The sequence below is a fragment of the Enoplosus armatus genome, chromosome 10 (genome assembly GCF_043641665.1).
Source record: "Enoplosus armatus isolate fEnoArm2 chromosome 10, fEnoArm2.hap1, whole genome shotgun sequence".
Taxonomy (NCBI): domain Eukaryota; kingdom Metazoa; phylum Chordata; class Actinopteri; order Centrarchiformes; family Enoplosidae; genus Enoplosus; species Enoplosus armatus.
The window spans coordinates 14,593,753-14,619,392 of record NC_092189.1 but is presented as its reverse complement, the minus strand read 5'-3'; the positions used below and the strand labels follow the sequence as shown (position 1 = coordinate 14,619,392).

Genomic DNA, 25,640 nt, shown 5'->3' with positions numbered 1-25,640 from the left:
ACAATTCTTATTTAACATCAGAGCCAGACAGATCCATCGTTGCAGAGGTGATGTGAGACAACAATAATGACAGATTGAGCTCGGTTGAGTGTTCAGTACGTGAAGATTCGAACAAGGAATTATACGATGATGTTTTGGATTGTAAAACATGCTGAACACTGAAAACGTTCACCCAGTTCACTCCAGTTCACTCCAGTTTTGATGAATATTTTGGCTCAAATTAAATGTCTACCTGCACAGTAAGAACATCAAATAAATGTAAGATTTAAAAATAAAATTCAAAGTGATTAGAAGATAATTTCCAAGATAATTGCACACTGAGAATTTGAGCCGTTCTGACTGCTTATTGTGTCGTTTAAAACTAATGAGATCTGGTGTCACGACAGACTATTTGATGTAAAATCGGTTCATTCCTGAAAGTGTGGAAATGTTGAGTAGTTTATTTCTGAAATGCACAGATTAGCTCAGAGCTCGGAGAGAGATGATACCTGCGGGTTCAGGCCTCCGTTAAATCAGGTCATGCAAGTTCCCTTTTTCGGTCTTGTGGGATCATTCAGACTCTTCTTGAGTTCTTCGTTTTATTTGACTGGCCTTTAGCACTTGGCATTCAGCGATCAATAGCTCCAGGGCTGGAGTTTGATGGGATGAATACTAATGCAGTGGAACAGCATTGGCATATGACTAGCTCTCTATAACTTTATATCTGACGTTATCTCTTAATCTTATCGAGAGCGTCTCGTGTGGCTCACTGAGTGATCACAGCCCAGTACATTTGTTCTGTTTGGTCACTGCATTAGGCTCATCGATTACAGTTAATCTGTAGCTCCTAATTCATAACGTGGTGCCATCTAAACAAACACTGCATCCCAGAGTTCCCTGCTGCCAGTGAAGGTCCTTCCTGTGCTGTTAACAGAGATTTGGACATCATACGTATTCAAGGACACCGTTCATTTATTGGAGCTCTAATGGTTTTCAAACGTTTCTGCAAAGACGAGCAGAAATATGAAATTGCTATTATAATTGTAATATGCCTGTGCTCTTTTTTTATTAGTATCCAGGGGCTTCAGCTTGTCTCCAGGGCCTTTCTTCCTGATTATCTTAAATTTGTCCAGCGGCGGGGTCATGTAGTGGTGACGTAGGCCATCTCAGAAGTTACACACACACGTGACTGAAGTGCACCGCTATCTTATTGTGAGTTAATCTCGCAGCTAAATGTCTTACAGCAAATGTAAAGGTGAATGCCACCACTAGATGGACCGCCACACTAAGAGTTGAATAAAACCAATTGTCAGAGCTGGTTTTTGTGTCGCTGGAAGATTAGAATGAATGCGGTCCTTTTCCTTGTAATTTCAAAGAAAACTAATCATAGTTTCTGTTTGGCAGCAGGCTCTGACAGGTTTTATCTGTTTGAAGAGATGGAAACAGAATGGGTTTTACTGTTAAGACTGGGTGATGAGACCGGAATAAGAATACATCAGTTCTTATCAGAGTATCACAAAATTAGACCCTAGGGAGAAGAAATGTGTATCAAGTAATGAATCGCACACATTTCAAACATAACCTAAGATAAAAGCTCGCTTGCTTAAATTATATTGTTTGAACTAAAATTGTCCTTTCAGCTGAGCTGAAACACATGTGGAACAGTCGGACTGTAAGAAAGGAGTGCTGCACCGGTTCAAAAACAGGGATGGGTGGTAAAGTCCTCTATCACAGGGCGTCATGGTGGCATGGTGGTTTGAATGGATGTATTGTGACTGCACCATGATTTCAGAGAGGGACCTTTTGTTGTATGTTATTCCTATTCTCTCTGTCCTCATTTCCTGTCACCTCGCTATTGTCCACCTTTGAATAAAGGCTAAAATACCCTCAAAAATATTAGAAAAAAACCCTCTATCTCTGTATGTTTGATTTTTATTTATTTATATTTTATAAAATTGCCCTCAAAGGCCTAATACACCCAGAAATAAAGGGATAAACTAAGTGGTATGACAAAATCCCTAATGCAACACAAATCTATATCGTCTCATGGTATAAATTGTCATGTCACATTGGCCTCTCCTGTCAAAAGGTTAGACACAGCAGTGCTTTGAACTAAATGCTAACATCAACATGCTAACAAGCTCAGAATGACAATGCTAAAATGCTGATGTTTAGCACGTATACTGTAATGTTTGCTATCGTAGATTAGCTCATTAGCCTGCTACCATTTGTTAAGTACGGCTGAGGCTGATGGGAAAGTCCATCATCAAGTTTTGCAGGTATTTAGTCATAAACCCAAAGTATTAGAAGTATTAAGTACAATTAATTCTGTGAAGAGCATACACATCTGTACTAAATTTCATTACAACCCATTTAGTAGTTAAGATGTTTCACTCAAAACTGCAAATGTCAACCTTATGGTGGCTCTAGAGCAGTGGTTCTTAACCTTGTTGGAGGTACTGAACCCCACCAGTTTCATATGCGCGTTCACCGAACCCTTCTTTATTGGAAAAATAGTTTTTTTCAAATTCAAGACATAGGTATATGTTTTACTGGTGCACAAAATGAACCGTGCATCAACATCACTGTGTTCAAAGAACAAAACCAGCAAAACATGATTTTCACACAAAAACAAAAACATAATAATGAGTAGGCTATGCCTGTGCAGAATACAATGCGTAACAATGATGTGTGGTGCATCGGCTTTCACTAGCGCACCAAAACCAGACTTTCTTCCCAGCATGACTGGAGCTCCGTCCGAACAAACTGCAGAAACCATATCCCACGAAAGATTGTTGTCTCTGAAGAAGTCATCCACAAGTTTCTTCACATCAGCTGCCTTAGTTGTTGTTGTAAGAGGCTTACAAAATAAAAAATCTTCCTTTATCATGTCGTCTTTCACATAGCGCACGAATACAGCTAGCTGGCTTAGATTGGAAACGTCTGTGGTCTCGTCGTGTTGGAGGCTGAATTTTGCCGGGCTTGAAATCAGATCTGCAACTACTTGAGCCAAGATGTCTTTGCTCATGTCCTCTATTCTGTCGCTGATGGTGTCATTTGAAAGAGGAATTTGGGATAACTTAACTTCAGCCGCTTTTCCCAGCATGATATTCGCCATCTTCAACACAGCTGGTTTTATGAGTGTTTCAGCAATGGTGTGTGGTTTGCCCTGCTTGGCGATCAGGTAAGCAACTTCGTACGATGCTGTGAGGATCGGTTTGTTGATGGGTACAAAGCCGAGAACAGGCAGAGTAGCCTTTTCATCGAATCTGGCTCTCTTCACCTTGAATTCAGCAAGCGTTGTGTTCTTGTATTCCCCATCTCCATGCTGCTTAAGGAAATGTTCCTTTAGCTTTGCCGGTGCTAGACTAGAATTGCTCAACTTGGCGTTGCAAATCATGCAGTTAGGACGCTGACTCCCATCACGTTCCGTTATACACGTGAATCCATATTGTACATATTCGTCCGACCACTTTCTTTTTTTGCTCGACATAGTTAGTATGAAGGGATTAAAATATTAAGAAAGAAATCACACGACGTACCATCACGACAGTCACAAGTCGACAACTGAGCGCACCAACTTCCCTGCAGCACAGATAGGCCAAGCAATGTAGCGTGATCACCTGCAGCCAGTGATGGCCAAGCGGGGCGTGTCATCACGAATCATATGAGTGAGGTGTGTGTCTTGACCTCCACCGAACCCCTGAGACTGACTCACCCAGGTTAAGAACCACTGCTCTAGAGGAAAAGTCATGGGATCGCCAAAGTTATTAAGACTCATTGTCTGGCAACCATGAATGTACAAAACTTTGTGCCAACCCATCAAGAAAATGTTGAGATATTTTACAGACGAAATGAAAGTTTTGACCTGCTTGTGGCGCTACAGGCAAAGTCAGAAGATCACCAAAGTAATTGGGATTCACGCTCTTGGCACCGCGAATATCTGTACGAAATATCACGGCAATCCATCCAATAGTTGAGATATTTCTTTCTGGACTAAAGTGGTGGACCAACTAACCGACATTTCCATCCCTCAAGCCATGCTGCTTGCGTGGCTAAAAATTATACTTTCAAAATAGTTATAACTAGGGTGGTGAGCTTAAATTTCCCATAAGCAGTATTTTCACTTTTGTTACTTGTGGTGGTTTAGGATGGACATAGGGGAAAGCAGAGAAAACATACACAAACCACATAAAGGTGCTCTGATAGAAGTAAAATGTGAAACAGCCTTTGCTGAAGCACAGTGTACAAGTTAACACAGCGTTGACACTCGAATTACTCTTTTATCAGTGTTTCTTTGATAAGATAATAATCTTTAATTCTTTGTTTCATGTGGCAACATAGAATCTGTGCTATTAGAAAATATTTAACTTCATTTTCTTCCCTTATTCACATCTAATTTTGCAGAGATATGAAGATGAGAAGGCAGATAAAGTGTAACAAAGATTATTGAACCAGACTTGATTCTGTGTTGTTGCAGGTCTAAAGGCTGATCCCACTGAGAAATCAATTAGTATTCAGCTTTTATTCATCAGCCTGCAGCAGAAATATATGACAGATATAAAGAAGAAGAAGAAAATAACATTATTTCCTCCAGGCTGATACAATGCCTGTATCATTTATATTGAAGAAGGTCTGGGACTTTCAAACCAAAGCGATCTTTTAGACCAAGACCATTTCCTCCAATTTTCAACAATGTCATTTTGTAGAAAATCAATATCTGTAACCTTGACTTGTAAATAAATAACAGATTTAGAGGATTCATTGGTGTTTGCTACTGTTGGCTTGTCTCCATAATGAAGACTAAAGAGAGCCTAAACAACAAACAGCGGTGGGCTTCACTAGTACAATTAAACCCCCATTTCTTAATAGCAAACTGATTAATTTCTTTAATCAAAGTGAGCTTTATCCTTGAAAGTGCAGTCAGTTTTAATTATGCTGCAACACACCACAGAAGCTGATGTTACTGCTCTGAACAATCTTCAGACAGGTTTATAATGAATAGGCGATGAAAATATAATGAGTTTTTTTACACAGGGAGTCTAATTTCAGATCATCTTTTCACAACAGTTTATTTAAACCTGCAGAGTTTGATGACAGGTTGGATTTTTCTCCTGCTTTTCTCTTGTGTGCTCAGTTTTATTGACATGTTTACTTCTGTCAAAGATGCTGTGTTTCCATCCCAAGTAGGTTGTCTGACAGCAGGGGAAAATTTGCAGATTTCCTCGACAGATAAGCCAACAAACAGTTTGTATTTAGGGTTGATAACCAGAGACTTGATGCCAAATCCTAAAGGAATAATTGTAAGGACTAGAAATACATTTATATGGCAGGAATAGGAATGACATTGTTGGGTGCTGCAGCAATTTGGAGAATTTGGAGAATGGTCCACCATTTGTTATTTTTTGCTCTATTATAGCTCACCTCACCTTCCCTTTATTAGGTGGTAATTTAAATGCTGGCTTTGTGGCATGTCATTTATCAAGCATGTTGTAACAAAGTGCTTTCACGTTGCAAGTCTACACGGCCCAAACAAATTGCTCTTTCTGTGTACTCCTTGTTATCGACGACGCCATTGCCAGTAATTGCCGTAGGAACGTAATATTCGGCCTAAAGAGCAGCTCAAAATTGTGCCTGTTCCTTTCAAATTACTGCGGCTTTGATTTGATTATTCGCAGCAAAACATTAACCCAGCTCTGATGGAGGCTTATTGTACTGCCTTCAACCGTGTCTCCTGCCGCTGCACAGCCAATGCTGCTTTATTCCTTGAATCTAATGTAAATTCAGCTGCGTGAAAACCTACTGTCAGTGCAGTTGTGATGCCTTATGTAGGTCAATTCTTCAGCGTTAACTGCTTGCCCTTGTGATGAGTGATTTCATTTTGAGAGGGAACTGCGGTTTTATTATTCATACTCCAGCAGAGATTGGAGTTGCGGTGCATTAAAGCATGACGTTGTCATTTCCCCACTCTCAGAGCTGTTATTCCCTTTGCCCCAAATTGGAATTAAACCCAACATTTGATGCTGGCCCTAATTGTTTTTCTCTCGTAGTCACAAAATTCCAGTTAAGCCTCATCTCTCTGGACGTACAGTATGTCATTTTATTAGTTGAATTTTCTTTTACCACCCCACCCCACCCAAACTGCTGTTTTAGTTATTTTCCTGCAGCTTGCCAGTTCATGAGTTTTTCTGTCATTGACAACAGAAGTGGGTTTTCTCACTTCAGATTTAATGCATGCTGGTCTCTACATTTTCTAACCGGCTCCAAAACTGATCTGACCTACGACATGATTTTTCTACAATGAAGTAGCTGAACACATTAGGTGAGTAGCGTGAAACTGACCTCCTGAAAAGTAGCAGTGTATCCCGCCAGTGTATTTACATTGTAAAGACAGCTGTTGAGGGGATTCAAACTAAATGGATTCTATTTGGGACTCTTTCTGCAGTATGCGTACCACCTTAATGCCCCTACAAATATTGCCTCATGGTGGTTGCACTTTAACGGCTGCTGGATAATCAGCAGCCCAGATAGAATCACAACTTTTCTTGGGAGCAGTTTCTCCCCGTTTGTTGCTAAAAAGCAGCATGAGGCCTCGTATATCTTTTTGGTACTGTCTCCTCTGTTGATCTAATTGGATACCCTCTGTTGCCTACAATGAATCATTGCTGGACCTCTTCTCTCCCCTCAAGTACTTATTTTTATTGAATGCAGGGTTCCCCTGAATCGCAAGACTCAACCTTAAAACTTGTATTTGTCCCTTGGCTCCAGTCATTGATCTTTTTTTTCCTTCTTTTTTTATTTTTTTTTACAGCTGTGTCAGTATCACTTTTATTCCAGCAGAGGATTATAGGCCTGCTTTTATGTGTTCTGCCTCCCCAGAGAAAGGCCACGAGTTCAGGCTATTCTCCTCACTCCACTAATTGACTCCTAATTTGGCAAATGCATCTTAAGGTGGAATGAAAAAGCCAACCCCTCTTTACGTTCATATATGGGGATGACACTTCCACCCGTCCTCTGTGTATGAGTGTTGTTTCTTATCCCTCCTCTGCCCTTGACACTTGACCTCTAATGATGCAGATAAAGCTCTGCTGCAGCATGTGGGAGTTGAGTGGTGACATGTCTGAAACGGAGGTGAGGCGATAGAGGCATTTTGGCATGCACCCCATGATTTTTCCCGGAGATAAGTTTAAATCCTACCAGTTCTCAGACTCTTCAACATGGTGAGCATCTCACCGGGCTGCTGATCCACACTGCAAACACCTCCGGGAAAGTGGCTCTCGCTGAGCCGGTCGAAGGCAAAGATTTTTTTAATTACTCGCCCGCTGCAGAATGGAAAAGCGCGGGTTTTTCCTGCGGGTATCGGTATCGATTTGAGTATATGATGTTTTAATGAGCCCGGTGTGTAAATGATTTGTTGCAGTTGTGTATTCTTGAAAGGCTAACTTGTTTGTTTTTCTTCTGCGTTTTCAGTGGATGGATTCTCAGTTGACTCGGAGGCAGATTTAAGGCTTTCCAGACAGATCAAGATGTCAAAGATCTCCAAGGCAGCCAAGGCTGTGAAGAAATTGGATACAAGCAATGTAATCCGGGCTATAGTGAGGTCAGGACAGGCGGCCCCTGGACCCCCACTCGGCCCCATCCTGGGACAGGTAAAATTACTTACGATTCCACTTTTTGTTCCATCTGTTCGCTCCGAGTAATAACTTAATTGCAGGAGCAGGGCTTCATTTTATCAACTGACCTTCTGCACACAGCTCTCATTAACCGTGAGACAACCTGATACTTCCCTATTTTCTCTTTGCCAATCACACAGTTTCCTCCTTCCCCTCAGTCGCCTCACCGTACAACCCCACCACCTCCTCCGTCTCCTCCCATAGCCCTATTCATATTCCCATTCTTATTCTAGTCGCACAGCTCCATTGTACAGGTGGATGCCACATTCTGCCTCAGTCTGCAACTATTTTCTCACAGTTCCCAGGCCAAAGATACTAACACCTCCATCCACAGCAGCTGTCCATACACATTAGCCTCACTGTTTACGAGCAGCTGATGAAATGGGATTGAGCCTGTGAAGGTTTTGTCTTAAATTCTTGTATACTTCTCTCTGCTTCAATTGCTCCGGAGAGACAGCTGAGGTTGTCTTGTTTTTTTTATTGCTCAGGGATGCACCACTACAACTTTTTTCACCACCGATGCCAATTCCAAGTAGAAAAATTTATGTATTGGCTGGTACAATTATAAAATAACTCAGCAGTCGTCAAGTGTTAAGCAATGAACAAAGACGGCTTGAAGACAGTGGATGAGAACAACTGAGGCTGAATTATTCTTGGCTGTAAATCAAATCATCCTTCTGTAACTTAACTGTTAAATGTGGATGCTCTGTTCATTAACCTCATCTTTGTTTCTGATCACATAAGTGTGGTGTTTTAAATCTTTCTGGTAAAATTTACATTTTATTTTACACCATAAGGGCACGATCTGTTCCCGCTTTAATGGCCATTCAGCTATTTAAGTTTGATTGTCCTTTGCAAGATTGAATGAAAGCAACCCCAGTGGCTTGTTCTGTACATACAAATGAGATCCAGTTAGCCTCTTTAATGGACAGTGCTCATCAGCCTTGGATGCGGTTGCACGCTTGGAAACCAGATCAATTCTCACAGTTCATCCATCTGTATGACTTAATGACGACACTCGGAGAGGAGAATGGAAAAGTGAACAAAACAGGCAGAAAAGAGCCACATGTGATTAATAATATCAGGAAAAAGCAAATGTTGAGATGTCAGAGAGGAGTTAAATGATGTGAAAATATCATTTCTCTTATCTGACATCGACAGTAACAGTGCCATTACTTTACGGTTCTGTTCAAAATGATGTACTCTGCTGTCACCAGCTGCACAACATAAACTGTAACATAAAATCTGTTCATTACTGGAAACCTGGACTCCCTGCCAGACTGGGAAGTAGAATTAGTGCTCGAAATTACTGTAATTTTAAGTCATTTTAAACACATTTCTCTACCGTTTTGTTTTAACTGTCTCTGTGTTGCTTTACACATCTGCTTGATATCATTTTGACCTATTCACGATGATGGAGGCTGCGTCAACAAGTCATTTCTTTAATGATGAATTTGTTGATTATCTTCTCGAGTGAATCATCTCTTGGTCTTAAAAAGGTCAGAGAATTGTGGAAAATGGAAATCACTATTTCCCAGTGCCCAGTGTGAGGTCTTAAAATGGCTTTTTTGCCTGACCAGGAGTCCAGAACCCAGAAATATTAAGCGCAGAATTAAATAAAACAGAGAAAAGCAACACACTGACACATCTGAGAAGCTGGAACCATCATGTTTGGCTTATTTTCTGCTCTAAGAATGACAAACCATTTATCAATTATGAAATGATGTTGCGGCCATGCAGACGACACATTTCCATAAGCTGTCACTCTGTTATTGAAATCTCAGAGTTCACATCACAACAATGAATAAGTCACATTTCCACCTTAAAGCTGTTATAATTTATTTTAACAATGGATCACATGACTATGTGGAATGCGACAGAAATAATCACCCAACTCCGCAGCTCCCCTCAGCTCTACCAAACTTTTCAGTGTCTTTATACTCATTGTTTTGGTTTTTACTCTCACCGCTTACATAGTGTAGTTTTCAGCCGCAGCAGGTAGCCGATTCAGCTCTTAAAAAACTACTATACACTACCTGTTCCACAGAACATAGTGGAGCATTTAGCAGCTAAAGAGCCAGATATTTCCCTCAGGAGTTGGTGGAGACCAAAAACAGAGCTAAAAGAGAGCGAATATTAGACTTAGACAACAAATTACTGAAGGTGCTCTGTAATTGCTTTCTATGTAAATGAGCAACTGTTGGCTAACAAGTTTTCTTTATCAACTTAAAAGGTGTTAATGTGTTTACAGCTTGTTTTCGCCTAGTTGGAAAAAAAGATTTATTAACTAACTAGACACAAAGTGGTCAAACCTTTGGGCTGATGTTTGACAGTGACTTCACTCTTAAAAAGAATAATACAGTGAGTAGTACAGTAATGATTCCTATAGTTGGGAAACATCCAGACACTTTTATCCAATAACAAAGAGGAGGATCTATGCTTTAATCTCATCCCATTTCAGCCTCTTTTATTCCTGCTCAGAAATACAGCAGCCAGGATTTTAACTGCTGCCAAGTGAAGAGACCGTAATAACCCAATTTTACCATCTCTGCTCTGTTTACCAGTTAGATGTATAATTGATTTTAAGAGATTTTTACTGATCATATTTAAGGCTCAGCTAAATCTCTTCCTCCTCCTCAGCTACACTGGAGACCTCCGAGTTCTCTCTGATCCAAAGACGATCATTCAGAAAGTCGCTCTGTCCCTTAACTCTCAAGGTCATTGAGTTTTTTTCTGTTTGGCACATTTGTAACATGTTCTGCCTCCAAAACTTAACCATAGCTTGATTTTGCGTAACAGAAAACACTGTACACTCATAACGTTGTATGCAAAAACGTGTTTTTTATAGCAGAATTGCATTACTTGACAGACTGAGGGCACATATTTAATGACAGCTTCCAATAGGCAAACAACACAACAGTGATCATAAAATCCTCCGTGTCTCTCGTATCATATAAAACCTGTCACAGTGACATGAGTGCTGATGCTGTATGTCAGCATCAGTGGGCGTGTGAGGTATTTTTGGGTGTTATCCCCCCAAAAAACACTGTGTCTTTTCCCAAAGCTGCTATGGTTGGAATTTGATCATTTTGAAGAATCTGAAATGTGTGACAGCTCAAGATAACGCGCGAAATAAGACGAGTTGTTTCTTTACCAACTTCAACAAGTACGCAGTGTGTTCTTTACTGCCTGTCTTTGTTTGTATTGTCCTTTTCACCCTTGAACACTTGTTCCTCATGGTGTCCTCTCCAGATATTCTGTTTCAGCCAGAAGCATGTTAAATTATGGATGCAAGACTCTATTGAAATAATTTTATATGTGATGAGATATTTCCCATACCACACTTTTACGTTTCTGTTATTTGAAACTATTTTCTTCTATTTAGGTTTTTTTTTTTACTACTCTTGTTTTTGATTTCATAAACTCAGCGTAGGAGCGATGTAGGTGCAATATATAACTAATTGATTATTTCTTTGATTCATCACTTAATCGTTTAGACTATAAAATGTCAGAAAATAGCCCAAGGTGACATATTCAAATTGCATTTTCTGTCATACCAACAATCTGATTAAAAACATTTAATTTCAGTGGTGGAAAGTAGCCAAGTACATCTACTCAAGTACTGTACTTAAGTATAGTTTTGAGGTACTTGTACTTTACTTGAGTAATTCCATTTTGTGCTACTTTATACTTCTGCTCCTCTACATGTCTCTACTTCAAGCTGTCATGTTGAGTACAAAACTAGCCCACACAAACACAGTACCCAAGGTTAATAGCTCAGCAGCCCGTTATTAACAACAGAGTTATCAGGTTGTCATTGTTTCTGTGGCTTTCGCCCTCTTTTTGTAGACATTCAATAAGGAAGTAATGTACTGTGAATCACAGCGGTGCTCTCAGTCACTGGTAAGTGGAGCTCCACAGCTGAAAGCTACTGATTCGGTCAGTGACATTGTTGATACAGTACAGTCAGTTCAGTTTAAAGGTTCGTTGTTAGATCTATTGAACACCTCTAATTTACAATGATGTAAAATCGAGAAAAGCAGCAAATCCACACGTTTGAGAACCAGACAGTCAAGTCCAACATCACAAATTTGCCTCTGGGTTTTACAATCTCACCCTCTTTCCTTACACTATTTGGCTTTTTAGCATAAGCCATAATGAAATTAGTTTACATTTTTTGTCGACCAACTAACTGATTAATCGACTAAATGTTTCAACCCTGGTTCTTTTTATTTCATTTAATTTGAGCATCAGGTAAATTGACCAGTGTTCATCTCCTGTTTTAGCCTGATGTCACCCCAACATCTGAGACCAGTATTAGTATGCGTTTGTCTCCACTATTGCATTGCATATCATAAGAGTCTCACAGTCCTTTGCATCATTTCTTTCTCATAGAATATACTTTGAAGTTCTCTCCAAAAGCTGTGCTGCTGATGGTGTGTGCTATGATGAATGATTTAGACATCTGTCTGTTAAATGTGCCTCCTTCTGCCAGATGAGGGGGGTGTGAGCTCATAGGCATACTGTAGCTGTCGCCGCGTCAGGGGTAATGAGGTGAGATGGGTTGTAACCAAGTGCTCAACCGAGCAAAACAAAGCCATATGTTTGTCTAAAGGTGCCTCCTTTCGGACGGTTTGGGATGTCATTGTTGTCGGGGCGCCGTGTTGTGTGCGTTTGTCTCTCTCTGCACCCCTGCTCCATCAAGCTCACACTGTGTGTAGCAAACGGTAAATAAATGGCAGTCGGCAGCCGCTCCGCTTTAGGCTGTGGCCCCGGCCCTTTAATCTTAGCCAGCCTCTCCTCCTCGGTTTTTTTCCTCATCTCTGACTAACCACCCTTGACAGGAGAAGTGCAGAGAGGTAGGCTGCCTGTCGGCTGCGGGGCAAATTTAAACAAACGAGAGAAATAAAAGAAGGAACGGGAGACAAAAAAGGGAAACTGACTGCTTTGGTACAGGAGAATAATTACAGGCTGGAATGAAATTAGCACAGGCGAATGAAGGGGAAGAATAGAGAGCACCGGAGAGAGAAGCAAAGAAAATAGGAGAGTGGCTCATGCACTTTTCTTCAGGAGCAGGTTCTGAGAGTCGGTGAGAGCTGAGGGAAAATGCTGAGCATTGTATCTAGAGCTTAACAGGTGTAACAAATTCTAGGGGGTAGTCATTTGCCGAGGCTGCAGCCTATGCAGTCGCTGCTTTTAGTATAATAGAAATATGAGAAGTTGTCCAACAGGGAGTGCATCCTGAATGCATGTGTTTGAAATGTAGAGTGAGCGGGGAGGAGGAGATGAAAGAAACGGGGTAGGCGAGAGTTGGATGCTGTCTACTACACTGGTTATCCCTCTGTGGTTTTTCCTTAAAAGTCTCTCTGAACTGGAGAGAAATTCCCCACTGAAACTTAAAATGAATTCCCTTTTGTGGCTGAGTGTGTACATTAGTCTTAATACATCATGTAAATATAACCTGTAAATCAAGCACAAAGCAGTGAGAATAAGCGCTTGCATTTTGACAAATAGTCCCAATTTCAATTAATAGGACCATTAAGGCTCAGAGGAGAGGCCGATGGGTGCATTCACAGCCGCTGTGAGCAAAAAGAGCCAGTTCACTCTGGGGGAAAAAAAAAAAAGCATCTCGCACACTTACTACAACTCTCAACATGCTCACCCCATCACATCGAGACGTCTCTCTCTTTCAGCATTAAAGGCAGACAACACGACAGCACACTCAAGGATTACTGCGAGAGGATCCGAGCTGATGGGGCCGCTGGCATAATTGTGATAAATGACGGCCTTTTGTCAGGGTGCCGCTCCATGCAGCAAAGAGCACGCTTTTCTAGCTTTAATATGTGGAGGAGGAGGGGGCTTTCATTCACTTCACCAGCTCCAGTACGAGAAAAACATAAAAACATGCAATTTTTCTGTGACTGCAAAACGGGAGCTGATTGACTTCATTATAGTGGAGGTTTTTAAAGTATGAGGCAGTTATTTATCCCTTAGGCCTCTTGGCCTTGAGTAATTTGGACTGACTCCTCTTTTTTTTTTTTTTTTTTTTATGTATGTGGGTGACAGTCTGCCAATAATGCTCCTAAATAATAGCCAATGAACTGTCAACACTAGGGGAGTATGAAACACTTTATTAGTTTGCACTCCGTCCTGGAGGTGTAGCTGACAACAGCTGTGGAATAGCTTCACAGTATACACATGGTGATATGTCCAAGTTCCACATGGTACACATAATGTGCACGACTCAGAGGCTCGTAGCTCCGTGAGGAAACAAGGCACTTGACTGTACTGTACATCCTCTACACCAGCTGCTCTGCCCCATAATCCCACGATGCCCAAACACAACAACACCCACATTTTAAGAAATTAGTGGATGAAAGGCTCCATCCATAATTCAAACGGAATTAAAAAGTTAACTTTTTCATCTAAAGTGAAAAAAGGGGATTTGAGGGTTGGACAGGCTGCTAGACAGTATTTTTTTCTCTCCTCTTCTTCCTTTTGAAAATGACTAAGAGACTTTGAGACAAGTACAGACGACAGCAAAACATGAATTTTGAATGTGTTCTGAAACTGTAAAGGGATTACTTACATTGGTATTCTGTCTTTGTAAACAATGTACTAAAATAGACCTGTACTGTAGTTTGTGTTGCAATAGGATTAAGATGATGTAAAATGCTTCGTGCCCATCTTTAAGCCCTACCATTGAAAGATTTTATTTATGGAGAAGTGTCTTTCATAAATAGTTGGCATCTTGAGTTATGCACATTTTGTCGTTAAAATCGCTGCTGTGTGGTTTTAACATTAACATCAAAAGTGCTCCTGAAATATATGTGAAGGTACAGTGTGCATCTCTAAAAATCATCTCTAGCTGATTTAAAATTCTGCTTTTAAATCAAATAAAAGACCAAAAAAAACACAGTTTGGCAGGGATGGGTGCCCACGAGCCCCATGAGTCTGCAAGTTTTCACTCCAACCAAACACACCAGCGAGTTATTTCACTGATTAATATTTCCTGCCAGACAATTAATAAGTGTTCCCTTTGGTTTGAATGAAAGTCTGGCACCACGACACTTGTGTCTCCAAGATCTGGAGGTCGTGACATGAAGAAAGATAGGATATGAGGAGAAAACATCTGCTGCACATATTATGTTTATTTTTTCTGACTCTTCTCTAACCTTTGCTTTTTTTTTTACTTTGAAAAACTGGATAGCTTTACCACTTCAGGCCTCTGAAACCTATTCAAATAAGAAATATCTAAGAAGGGAACATCACTCTGGGTCGTGAGTAGACTTTGATTTAAAGTCTCACAAGCCAAAAAGGTTTGAATCCACTGGGTTAGATTCTACATTGAAGTACTGGAGCACTGTGTAGAGTGTGTGTTTTACTGGTGGATGGCTTTTAAATCTTGTCTCTGTGGTACTGAAGGGAAAAAATAAATCATCACTCCTCTGTACTAAACTTTTCTCTGTGAAAGTTTCCTGTAAAGTGACAGAGAAAATGTACACTGAAGGTCAGTCGGTATTTTGGCATCTAATGGCAGAAGAGTGTTGATCAATTTTTTCCCTCAAACATGAGCTGAACTTTAACAAATAAGTAAACCACAGACGACTGCAAACAGATACTGTACATGGAGTAGCAAGAAATCAGAATTAAAACAGTTATGAAGAAAATCTCAAACTACAACCTCAAGGTGCCTGAATGCAATGAATTCAACAAATCGGTGGCAGTCGTGCCCAGATTAAAGAAGGGAATGAACACGACTAGACTTCAACATACATTTCTGTAATAGTCTTACAGTCTTATAGATGTGTTCACAGTGTTCAATTTAAAAATACACTCCCATAAATGCATTTTGAGTTATTCTTAGCACAACAAAATGTGCAAAAAGCCAAGCTTGCCAAATGCATTTCCACAGCTCTGCAGTAAATCCATCACTGTTGTACTGGAAGTTATCTGTTTGGGTGTGATACTGGCTTGGCTGGTCCAAGTTTTGGGCGTGCGTACATGCTTTTGGGCATGCGTCACTCTCTAGAGTTCATGGGAGATGAAAGAGGGTCCTAAGGGTGTCTCTGTGGGCTCCAGGCTGACGTGGGAGAGAGTGTGGCTTTGGGAGCGAGACAGTGTGTGATAATGAGAGGGAGGAGCTTTCCCCTGGGCCTGGCCCTCTCCCTGTCCTGAGCTCTGGCTTGGCAGGGTCGAGTCTCCTGGTTCTGCTCCAGCCACAGTCCCAGGTCCTGCAGCACTGCGCTCCTGCTTGTGTCTCTCCCAGGCTGAGCTCAGCTTCACAGCCAGAGCCAGCAGGTTCTTCCCCAGGAACACCGTGGACACACGAGGGTCCCTATACCACAGCATGCCTGTGCCCCTCAGAGCCAGGGTGAAGATATTGATAGTGACCAAGCTGAGCCAAGGGTACAAAGCCTCCTTACGGGGCCCCCTCTGTCCTGGCAGGCCGGTGGCCCCCAGCTCTGTGAGGGCCACACACGGCAGCAGCAGCAGGAGGGCGTAGCAGTAAAAGAAGACCAGACCCTCTGCCCAGATGGGCAGCCTCTGCTCAATGACTCCTCCAGTCCCCGTTGCAGCCCCTCCTTGGGCTTCCCACAGCCCCGCCTGCAGATCCAGCACATCCAGCAGGTCCACCACCACCCACAGGAGCCGGCCCCGCACCTCCTGCTTCCTGCGCTGTGGAGTCATGTGGTCAGCTCCTGTGAGAATGAGAAACAGGGACGGCAGACAGATGGACAGCAGCAGCGTCAGGGTCTTCCTTGCCAGTGGGTCAGGCGGCCGGCGCTCCTGCCTGTAGTTATGGCAGACGAAGAAGAGCTTGAGCTGGAGCAGGGAGAGGAACAGGAACCAGAGAGCGTTGGCAAAACCACGACGCGGCGACCGCGCTTCTGACACCACACCGGCCGACACGAAGCGCAGCGCGAGCAAGAAGCCCACGTCACCTAGCAACACTGCTGCACACTGCCACACGCTGGGTCCTGGAAGACCACGAGCCCCCAGCATGCTCTGCTCTAGCAGGTAGAGGTCCACCACTGCCATCGTGCTCACCGTGACCAGGGTTGATACGCACACCTGGGGCGTGGGCACCATGCCTGAAAGAGACACACACACACACACACACACACACACACACACACATAAATCTGTTACATCAACAGAATTGAGACTCGGCTCACATCGCATTACGCCGTGCCATCTGTCCCCACAAAAACTAACAAATTTGCAGGATAAGAAAACATGCCTGTTTTTTTCAGCACTAAATCAAACTAAATGTAAAATAGTTGGATGCTTGTTGCTATGGTTAAAGACATTGGCTGCCTAGTAAGCAGTGAGCGTCCTTCATCTTTGGCCAGAGCTACATCTACCCTGGCTGCTCAAGCTGAGAAGCCTGTTAAATTGTGTTTTTTTGGGGTTTTTTTTACTCTGCGGCTCTTTGAATTAAATAGTCTTCATTTTCCATAAAGGTCCTAACATTGCTTCTTTTTTATTCTAAGATTTTACCCAGTCCTTTGCTGTTACTTTTCTCTGCTTATTGTTGTTGCTCCTGTTCTTTTTTGTACTCATCTTATTCATTATTAATTAATTGCATTGAGGTGCAGCTAGGTGCCCTGTCAAAGCCTTTTCTCTGCCTCTATAGTCTGCCGTGTTTATTCTCACACTGTGCTGCAGTCTTTAATCATTGCAAATTCCCTTCTCATTTCAGATGAATATTGATAACTTGCTATTTGTTTAGGGATGCATTTGACTCATGTCTTTGTGTACGCACTGTGTACGTTCGGGGCGGGTGCATGCAGGCAATGTTAATCTGGCTGAATATGAGGAGGGTTTTTTGTTGTTGTTGCAGCTCATATCTCCGCCACAGACGGTACAAACCTCAATATTGACATAGCGTGAGAAATGATCATTGACTTTACAGTGTAATCGAACCGACGTCTCTTTATCGTATTTAGCTGTAAAGCACACCACAGACCAGTGGACTGTCTGTTATCTGCTCAGCACCACTCGTGGGGGTGTCAACCCCTCAACTGGATCGATGACATTATAATACAAAATCATTACCGGCTCAGATGTGTCGTAATGGCAACAGTTGAGCGTGATCGAGCGAGAGATTGTCAGCATGATTGCGGCCTCTGAGAAAAGTCTGCCAGTGGAAAGTGTGTATTGATATCTTGCCGATGGAAGACGCATCACCTCCCTCACTGTAAGACTAACAGGAGATCTGCCATCTCCTCGGTGCCGTTTGAATCATTGAAGAGGGCTGAGGAACACCACTGGGTATTAAAAAAAAAAAAAAAAAAAAACGGGATTTGAGATTGTGTATGTGTGTGTGGAGAAGGAGAATGAGCATATGACTGCAAGTGAAAGATTAATAGGCCTCTTGGCTGTCTACATGCCTAATAAAGTGTTACTGCATGATGGTAATAGTTCATAAATAAGCTCAGGGGGAGAAGAGGTGAAAGTGATGAAGAGGAAGAGACTCATGCAGATAGAAAGTGACTTCCACCCACTTTATATGAAGACATGCATTTCACAAGCCAGCTTGGCCTGGATGAATCCGAGTGTATTATTCATCACCGGGGGTATTGAAATATCACAGGCATTAGAGTTTGTTCTGAAACCGATGAATCAAAGAGATGAGGAAAGGAACGATCTCGACTGATTAATCCGCTCGGAGGCACGGTGGGCGGACAGGCGTGGATCATGCCAGCGTTTGTAATATCTGATTGTCTGTGAAGCCTTTTGTCTCACTGCACACTGCAACTTGATTATCATTCCCCCCAAATTGAATGAATTTCACCAAGCCGCAGATTGAGAGGATATTGGAATTCAAATTTGGTTTTTATTTCTCGGGGAACAAACCCTGTCTGCAGGGAGAGATGTTTGGGGGGGGGGGGGGGGGTGGAGAAGTTTGCAGCCACTGTTGCAGCTGGCTTTTTCTCTCGAGGTTGTGCCTCCTTTTAAGATATTCCACCTGCTCCTTAAATTTCACCCTGGAAATCTCCCTGTCAGCCTGTGTTTATGTTTTGACTCGCTGTCAGCGCTGTGTAATTTATTCTGTCCTGAGTGAGGGGCCGGGATGACAGCCCGTGTGTCCACTCGGCTCATCAATAATGACCAAATTCATCATTTTCCTGTCTTGGAAGTGACACTGCTGTTGACAAGGTGAGGTAACCTTTATCACCGTACGCATGAGTAATGCCATGTAATAGTGTGCAAGTGAAAGATTTCTTTCTTTCTGTTTTTTTTCCAGCCTCAAGCGCCTGTTCTGTTTTTGTACTGAAAATCCATTTTGGTCCACTTCTTGTCGTGAAGCTTAGAATGCGTGACACTACAGTGCACATGGCTCTCCCTCCACTTGTGTCTAAGTAATCATCCAAAAAAGCTCTCAAATTCTTTGCAATACACACTAATGCACACACAGAGATAAAGCAAAGGGGTGGAGGCAGAGCGGTTGCCACTTGCATTTGTTTTCTATTAATACTGGATGATTTCCAGGTGGACAGAAATCCACGCAGAGCAAAGATAAATTAATCTACACGCACAGTTTATCTCCATAAACGCGCCTCATAAAGCTCCAAATCACATCAAAGGCAAGAATCCGTCTCAGGTGAACACAGGTGGCCCTGGAGCACCAAGGGCATCAGGACAACATCAATGCCCTCATGTGCAAACTAATTAATTAATAGAGAGCCAGGCAGTGTGCAATCCCTGATAATACATTGCTGAATAAATCCCCTCTCCTGACGTGCAGCCACACGACTCAGACATCTGTTGATTTGTCAGGTGGCAGCCCCAGTGTTGCCTCAGGGGCTTGTTGTTTTGCAATTTTTTACAGAGTTATCAGGTTTTGCTCTTTTTTCCAGGAAAATGTGGTTATCATTAGCTGCCCCAGCATGCACTGCTGTTGTGCGACGTCTTGCATCCTCTGGGGCAATTTAACAATCTCTATTTAACCGCTTCTCTGCAACACCTGTTTCATAACTGCCCTATTAACAGCAGGTATTGTGGGTTTATCCGTGCACGGCTGGCAGTAAAGTGAAGCTTTAGTTACCCGAACCATTCGTCTTGCACTTGGACTCGATCCTCCTGGCTTGATATACAGCAAGTAATGTGGGGTTTCTTTTCCCTCCCAAGTAGAAGCGCTGTCGGTGACCAATAAAGTCTCTTTTATTGTCGTTGATGAGCCGGACTCGGTGATAAAGTCTTCTTCTCACAGTCTGGGTGTTTGATCACAGTCAGGCTCCGGGAGAAGGCTCATCTCGAGGCTGGAAGAGGGGTAAGTCATCGCCACTGCCACACCAAGCAGACCCGAGTTTGCAGGAACAAAAAGAAAACGGCTCATACTTATTAAGATTTCCCCCTCCGTGCAGATCTGGCGCGTGGCCGATATCTCCGACGGCTCCTTCGGTTATTGCAGAGGCTCGATCTGGATCTGGATCTGTCACCTCCCCGCAGTGTCGGGCTTCTGCTGTTGTCGGTTTATCTTTTGACACAGCAGCGGGGGCAGAGAGCCGTGCAGGAGCTGCCGCTGCTGCTCGGTCGGGCTCCGGCTGTGCGGAGCGGAGCGGCCGGGGGTGGAGGGGGGGAAGTCGGTCAGAAGTGGAGCAGCAAGCAGCAACAGCGGCGACGCGGAGTCGTTAAAGTGGAGACCGCATACCGATCCAACCGAGAAGATGGCTCACGAGAGAGGGAGAGAGAGAGGGAGAGAGATGGAGAGGGAGAGGGAGAGAGGGAGAGAGAGAGGGAGAGAGATGGAGAGGGAGAGGGAGAGGGAGAGAGGGAGAGAGAGAGGGAGAGAGGGAGAGGGAGAGGGAGAGAGGGAGAGAGAGAGGGAGAGAGGGAGAGCGGTGCAACAGCGAGAGGAGGACGAGGAGAAACTCACTCACGCTGTCCGAGTTTGGTTGGTGGTGTTCATTTGTAAGCATGTTACGTGCTCCAGTCCAGACCTCCCACCCTCCTCAGTTTCTCCTCCACCATCAGCGGTGGAAGTTGTTGGGGTTTTTTTAGCTGGAAGATGATATGAATATTTGAGAGCACCCTACCATTGGTTATGGTAATGGTGATGATGATGCCACTTGCAGAAGATTAGTTGCATTGTTTGGGAGCAGGCTGAGACCTTATTTACCCTTCCTCGCTTGAAATAAGAGCGGGGGAAGTGGAGCGAAAGATGCTTGTAGCCTGTAGACACATTTTGAGCTCAGAAGGCAGATGTTACAACTTTAATTAGTCCTCCTTCTGTCTACTTACTGTCTTAGCCACACAAGGAAATCATCCCCCCGTCGTAGATTAACTCATTACAGCCGGCTTACTGCATACTTAAACAGAAGGATTGGGATTTTCTGAGACACATCTGTTCGAAAATGAAACTGTTTTAGAAGCAGAAAGCTGCTTTCCTTGTGTCATGAATTTAATTTTGGTTCCTTTGTCAGCCACAGATGTGATTTTTTTTTTTTTTTTTTAAAGGACTTTCCCAGCGTCACCTTGTGTTCAAGGTCCTGCTCCTTCAAGTGTATCTGTAGACATTCCAGTCTGCACCTTTTAGCAAAGGCTCAAGTCCTCAACTCCCTGGTTTCTGTGGCTCTCAGTTATCCGGGCTCATTTTAGAGTGAGAGGTTTAATCAGACTGGTGAGAAAGGGGACGGGGAGTCATCTTTCTTGTCAGATTCAGCTCTGCGCTCTGCTGGCTTCCAAGAGACGAGAGATTTTCCATTTTTCTCACTTCAGCGTGGGTTTTCTTTTTCTTTTTTTTTTTTTTTTGATTCTTCTTCACCCTTCTTCTTCTTTCCGCTGCCTTCCCGTCACCCCTATCCTCGTGTTTATCCCATTCCCTCCTCCATCCTGCTTCTATTCCCCTGCTTTCTTTCTTTTTTTGTTCCCTGTGGGTGTGGTTGAAGGTCATTCTGCACACTGGCTCACTTTCAGAGAGGAGAGGGAGAGGGAGAGGGGGGGGCAGGAAAAAGGACAGGGCGAACAGTGAGAATCGCAGAGGAGGGCGAGGGGCAGCCAGGCGGGCAGGCTGTCCACAGTACTGTGCAGTCATCACTTTCTGCTTCAGACATGATTGGGGAAGTTTGGAAGGACACATGGGGTTACAGACTGTCCGAGAATGCTAAAGGCGTCAACAGTGAGCACTTCTCCACATCAGTCTCGAGGCTGACCTCCACAAACATGGCAAACATGGAGGACTCACTCCCATCGCCTTCGTCCTGTTGGCTCTCAGAGTGTGAGGCCTGAATTAAAATAGTCCTCCACTCCTACAACTGTATCTGTCTGATGATGGACAGCTAAAACAACGATGCAGCAGAGCCAGAAATATCGTCTTTATTCATTCCACAAATTATTTTTCCTGGTCAAAACATGGTGCCTACATTACCCACAATGCAACTGCACTCAACCGTCAAGAGTTGGTTTGAGATTTTGGTGTAGTATGCTAGTAGCAGCTATCCTCAAATAGAGATGAGGAGTGGCCTCCAGATGTCTGGTAAGCTCATTTCTTTCTAACTCCGCACTCCCCAGATCAGCCCCAACCGACGCTGCCTCAAGTGACATCACTAGTGACATCGCTTAAGTCAGTTTATCAGATTTCACGCTGCTCTCTCTGGAGCCATAAAAGGCTTTATACAGCTTTCTTCACATATGCAGTAGTACTCCTCAAGACCTACAAACAGACGTTGACATGTAAGATCTGTGGAAAATTCACTATTATCTCTCCACAAACGCAACACAAGCTTTGTGAAAACATCGCTATCCACTGGGGTTGTTGCAGTCTGACTTTATTCCAGCCCGACTCTCTTCCTTTGTGTGTCTCTCCTCCACTTGTCAGCGTATCTTGTGATTTTTCAGTCATCTCCAGCGTGGAGCCTCAGCTGCCTGCAGTTCAGGCTCCTGTGTTTCTGCTACATCCTCCACACGTGATTAATCATGTGAAGTGGCAAAAAGCACAACACTGTCAAGACTGTGTGGGGGACCTAATGGAGTTGAAAATGGGATGTTTTGTCGTGATGCAATCCATTTTGTTCCACCTTCGCCCGCTTGCTTGCTTCCTTGCTTTTCCCCCATGCCCTCAAACAGCAATTTCTTCTTTTCCTTGTCCCAGGTACCAAAAGTGAAGGCTGTGCTCTATTTTAAGCAAAGACCCAGACAGCAACAACACTGCTGAGAAGTTTTGGCTTGTTTTGGTTGTTATAAAGATGAGTCCCTGAATTTGGTTCGCTCCATAGGTTCAGCACTCGTGCCCGTTTGAGCAGCGCTCCTCAGCTCCTTTTATTCAGGGCGGTATATTGGCCTCAGCACAGTTCACTGGAGACTGGGGGGTGGAAATCGTTTTCATTTTCCACTTTTAAGACTAATCCACTGATTCCAGGGTGGAAAATCAAGTAAAATGCATGTCCAGCGTGAACTCAATTTATTTTGTGCTGTTTTGCTGTCTGTTAGACCCAGCCTGACCTGCCGCTCAGCCTCTCGCTCTCAGTTACCTCCTCTGCAGCTGAGGGTTCAACATGAAACCTAATCAGCTGTATGACGCCACGATGGGGCTGAATGTGATAAAATGCCAACAGCGGAGCAGATTAAATGAACAAGGTAATGAAGGTAATGAATGAGAGTGTTACACACTGAAGAGTTTAATTAACCTCGCCTCCCACCAGCCTCTCTCTCCACTGTAACACCTTCGTCACCGTATCGCAGTGTCAACCTCCAGGGGCAATTTATCGAGTGGCCTTGTGTGCCAGGGGCAATTAATCCTGCCTCTTGCCCCAAGGCCTTATCCTGCGTCTGTGTCCTTTATCTCCATGTTTGCCACGCTTCCATAAGCACAGTACCTCTCTTGACCTACTCTACCTCTCTTTCTCATCTCCCAACACCCCCCCCCTCCTCCTCCTCCTCCTCCACTCCCTTTCTCTTCCTCTCTCCTTCATTTTTCCCCCTGTTCTCTCACTTGCAGAGACACCTGCGACCACACACAGTGCACACTTGCTCACCGTCAGCAGTCCCTGGCAGCTTAATATGCACACATATCCACTCTTGAACTGATAGTCTTGTCAGATTGAAACGAGGACGAAGTATTCATACATAAACATACACACACACTCACCCATATTCATGAGGACCTCCCGCGGCCTGTGCTTTTACTTGTCTCCTCTCCCGTCGTTCACCTCGGTCAAACAAATCCTCTCTCCTCACTGTTCAAATATTGACCGCGATCACTGGCCACATTCTGACAACTTTAATACACCTCAGCTGTCTCTCTTTCCCACTCCTGTCTCTCTTTGCCTCCATCCATCCACACACACACACACACACACACACACACACACACACACACTCTCTCCTGCCACACCAGTGCTACATCTTGTTAAAAAGAGTTAGTGAAGCTGAAAGGCCAATCACATTAACACGGAGGGAGTGTCAAAAAAAGACTGCAGAGAATATGGTGGAAGGGTCAAATCATATGGACGCTTCTCAGATTTTAATTGCAAATGCCTAATTGCTCCCATAATTATGAGCAATAAGACTCTGCCGCGCTGATCTTGAATGGATCGTACAGCAATTACTCACCACTGTCGCTGCTGGATTTTGACGGCAAGAAATATCTTCGTAGATTAGCGCTTAATCCCGGTGCCCAGGATCTCAGAAGTCTTTGAAGATGCGCGGCTGAATGTCCTCGTCCGCAAGCCGGCGTGGAAGGCCCCGCCTCGGGTGATGGGCTGCAGCCATTTTATACTGGAGAGCACCCGGCTCTAATCAGTCATGGTGGAAGAGAGAGGATTTATCCAGCAGCTCGGACTCGAGGATGATTAGATGCTCAGATTCAGTGAGCGGGGTTAGCGATTTGGCCAGGGCATGAATGTTACTGTTACAGTTACACTCTCTCTCTCTCTCTCTCTCTCTCTCTCTCTCTCTCTCTCTCTCTCTCTCTCTCTCTCCTCTCTCCCTCTCTCCCTCTCTCCCTCTCTCCCTCTCTCTCTCTCTCTCTCTCTCTCTCTCTCTCTGATAAATGTCATGTGAAGTTGGAGTGGCCAACCTTGAAACTTGCTTTCATGGCACACCAGCCCTCTGCCTTTTTCAAGACTGATTGCAATTAACAACATGGTTCAATCGCGGTAATTACTGCAGTTAAACTAATAAATAGCCTGAGGTCAAACAAAAACTTGCTCACAGTCATCTGGCCTGGACTCTTGTGGAACAGTTTAATTAAAATATGATTACCTGTCTCTGGTGCATACTTAATTGTGTGGTGTGCACAGTTAAGGGCAAACTATCTGCTATCCCCAAGTGGCTCGTGCCTCTTGTCCTCACGCCAGTCTTTCTCTTATTTGCCCTTTTTTCCTCATGTTTGTTGAAGCCCCTTTTTAGCAGCGAAAGGACTGTCTGGTCAGGGAGGCCATGTGAAGTCTTTGCCTCAGTCTATCTTTAGAACAGTCGCTCGTCTTCTCTGCATAATGTCTCGTCGTCCGTGCTTAAGCACATTTTAGAGGCATCAGGCATTATCTCTGGCTGGTCAGGGAGGCCCTTTCATGGCATTGTGTGGCATGAAAAGGCCATCTGAGTCGGTGGGAGAGATCATTATCCGACATGGGCTAAACAGAAGGAAAGGAACGGGAGCTGAATGTGTGAGGCAGAGCCAGAGGGTTTGCTTTGACTCATACCCAACATCACAGCCTTTATACTAATCCATATTTAATTAGACTTTCTTTCAGTGCTCCCTCCCCACTTGTTTACCCTTGCTATGTTGTTTTATGGGACGCGGAGGGAGGGAAGGGCACCGGTAGAAGGTAGTGAGGTTGACATGGGATTACTATTAATAAGCACGGGGAGGGGGGAGGGAAGGTAGAGCCTTGTGAGGGCTCCGGGGACGTAGCTGTGTTTCATTTCATTAATAGGATATTGTAATTCAAATAGCACCCATCAGCTCTGAAACAATAACCTGCCTCGACTCGTGATGTGTTGAAATTTCAATCAGTTTTGTTGTTATTGTGTTTGCGG

The 25,640-nt window shown here is 43.6% G+C and overlaps 2 protein-coding genes across 2 annotated transcripts in view; one reads left to right on the top strand and one right to left on the bottom strand.

The window, feature by feature from the left end:
• The window catches only part of mrpl11 (mitochondrial ribosomal protein L11), a 37,397-nt gene that overhangs the window by 4,483 nt on the left and 7,274 nt on the right, over positions 1-25,640 (top strand). Inside the window, exon 2 of the mRNA XM_070913507.1 lies at positions 7,450-7,628. Coding sequence (XP_070769608.1) covers positions 7,506-7,628 — 123 coding nt within the window. The 5' untranslated portion in view covers positions 7,450-7,505. The remainder of the gene's footprint in view (positions 1-7,449; positions 7,629-25,640) is intronic.
• On the bottom strand, positions 15,681-23,758 carry tmem265 (transmembrane protein 265). The gene is made up of 2 exons (XM_070913641.1): positions 23,749-23,758; positions 15,681-16,747 (listed from the first exon to the last, which is right to left on the bottom strand). Exons 1-2 carry the CDS (start codon positions 23,756-23,758, stop codon positions 15,681-15,683), a joined length of 1,077 nt encoding a protein of 358 aa, XP_070769742.1.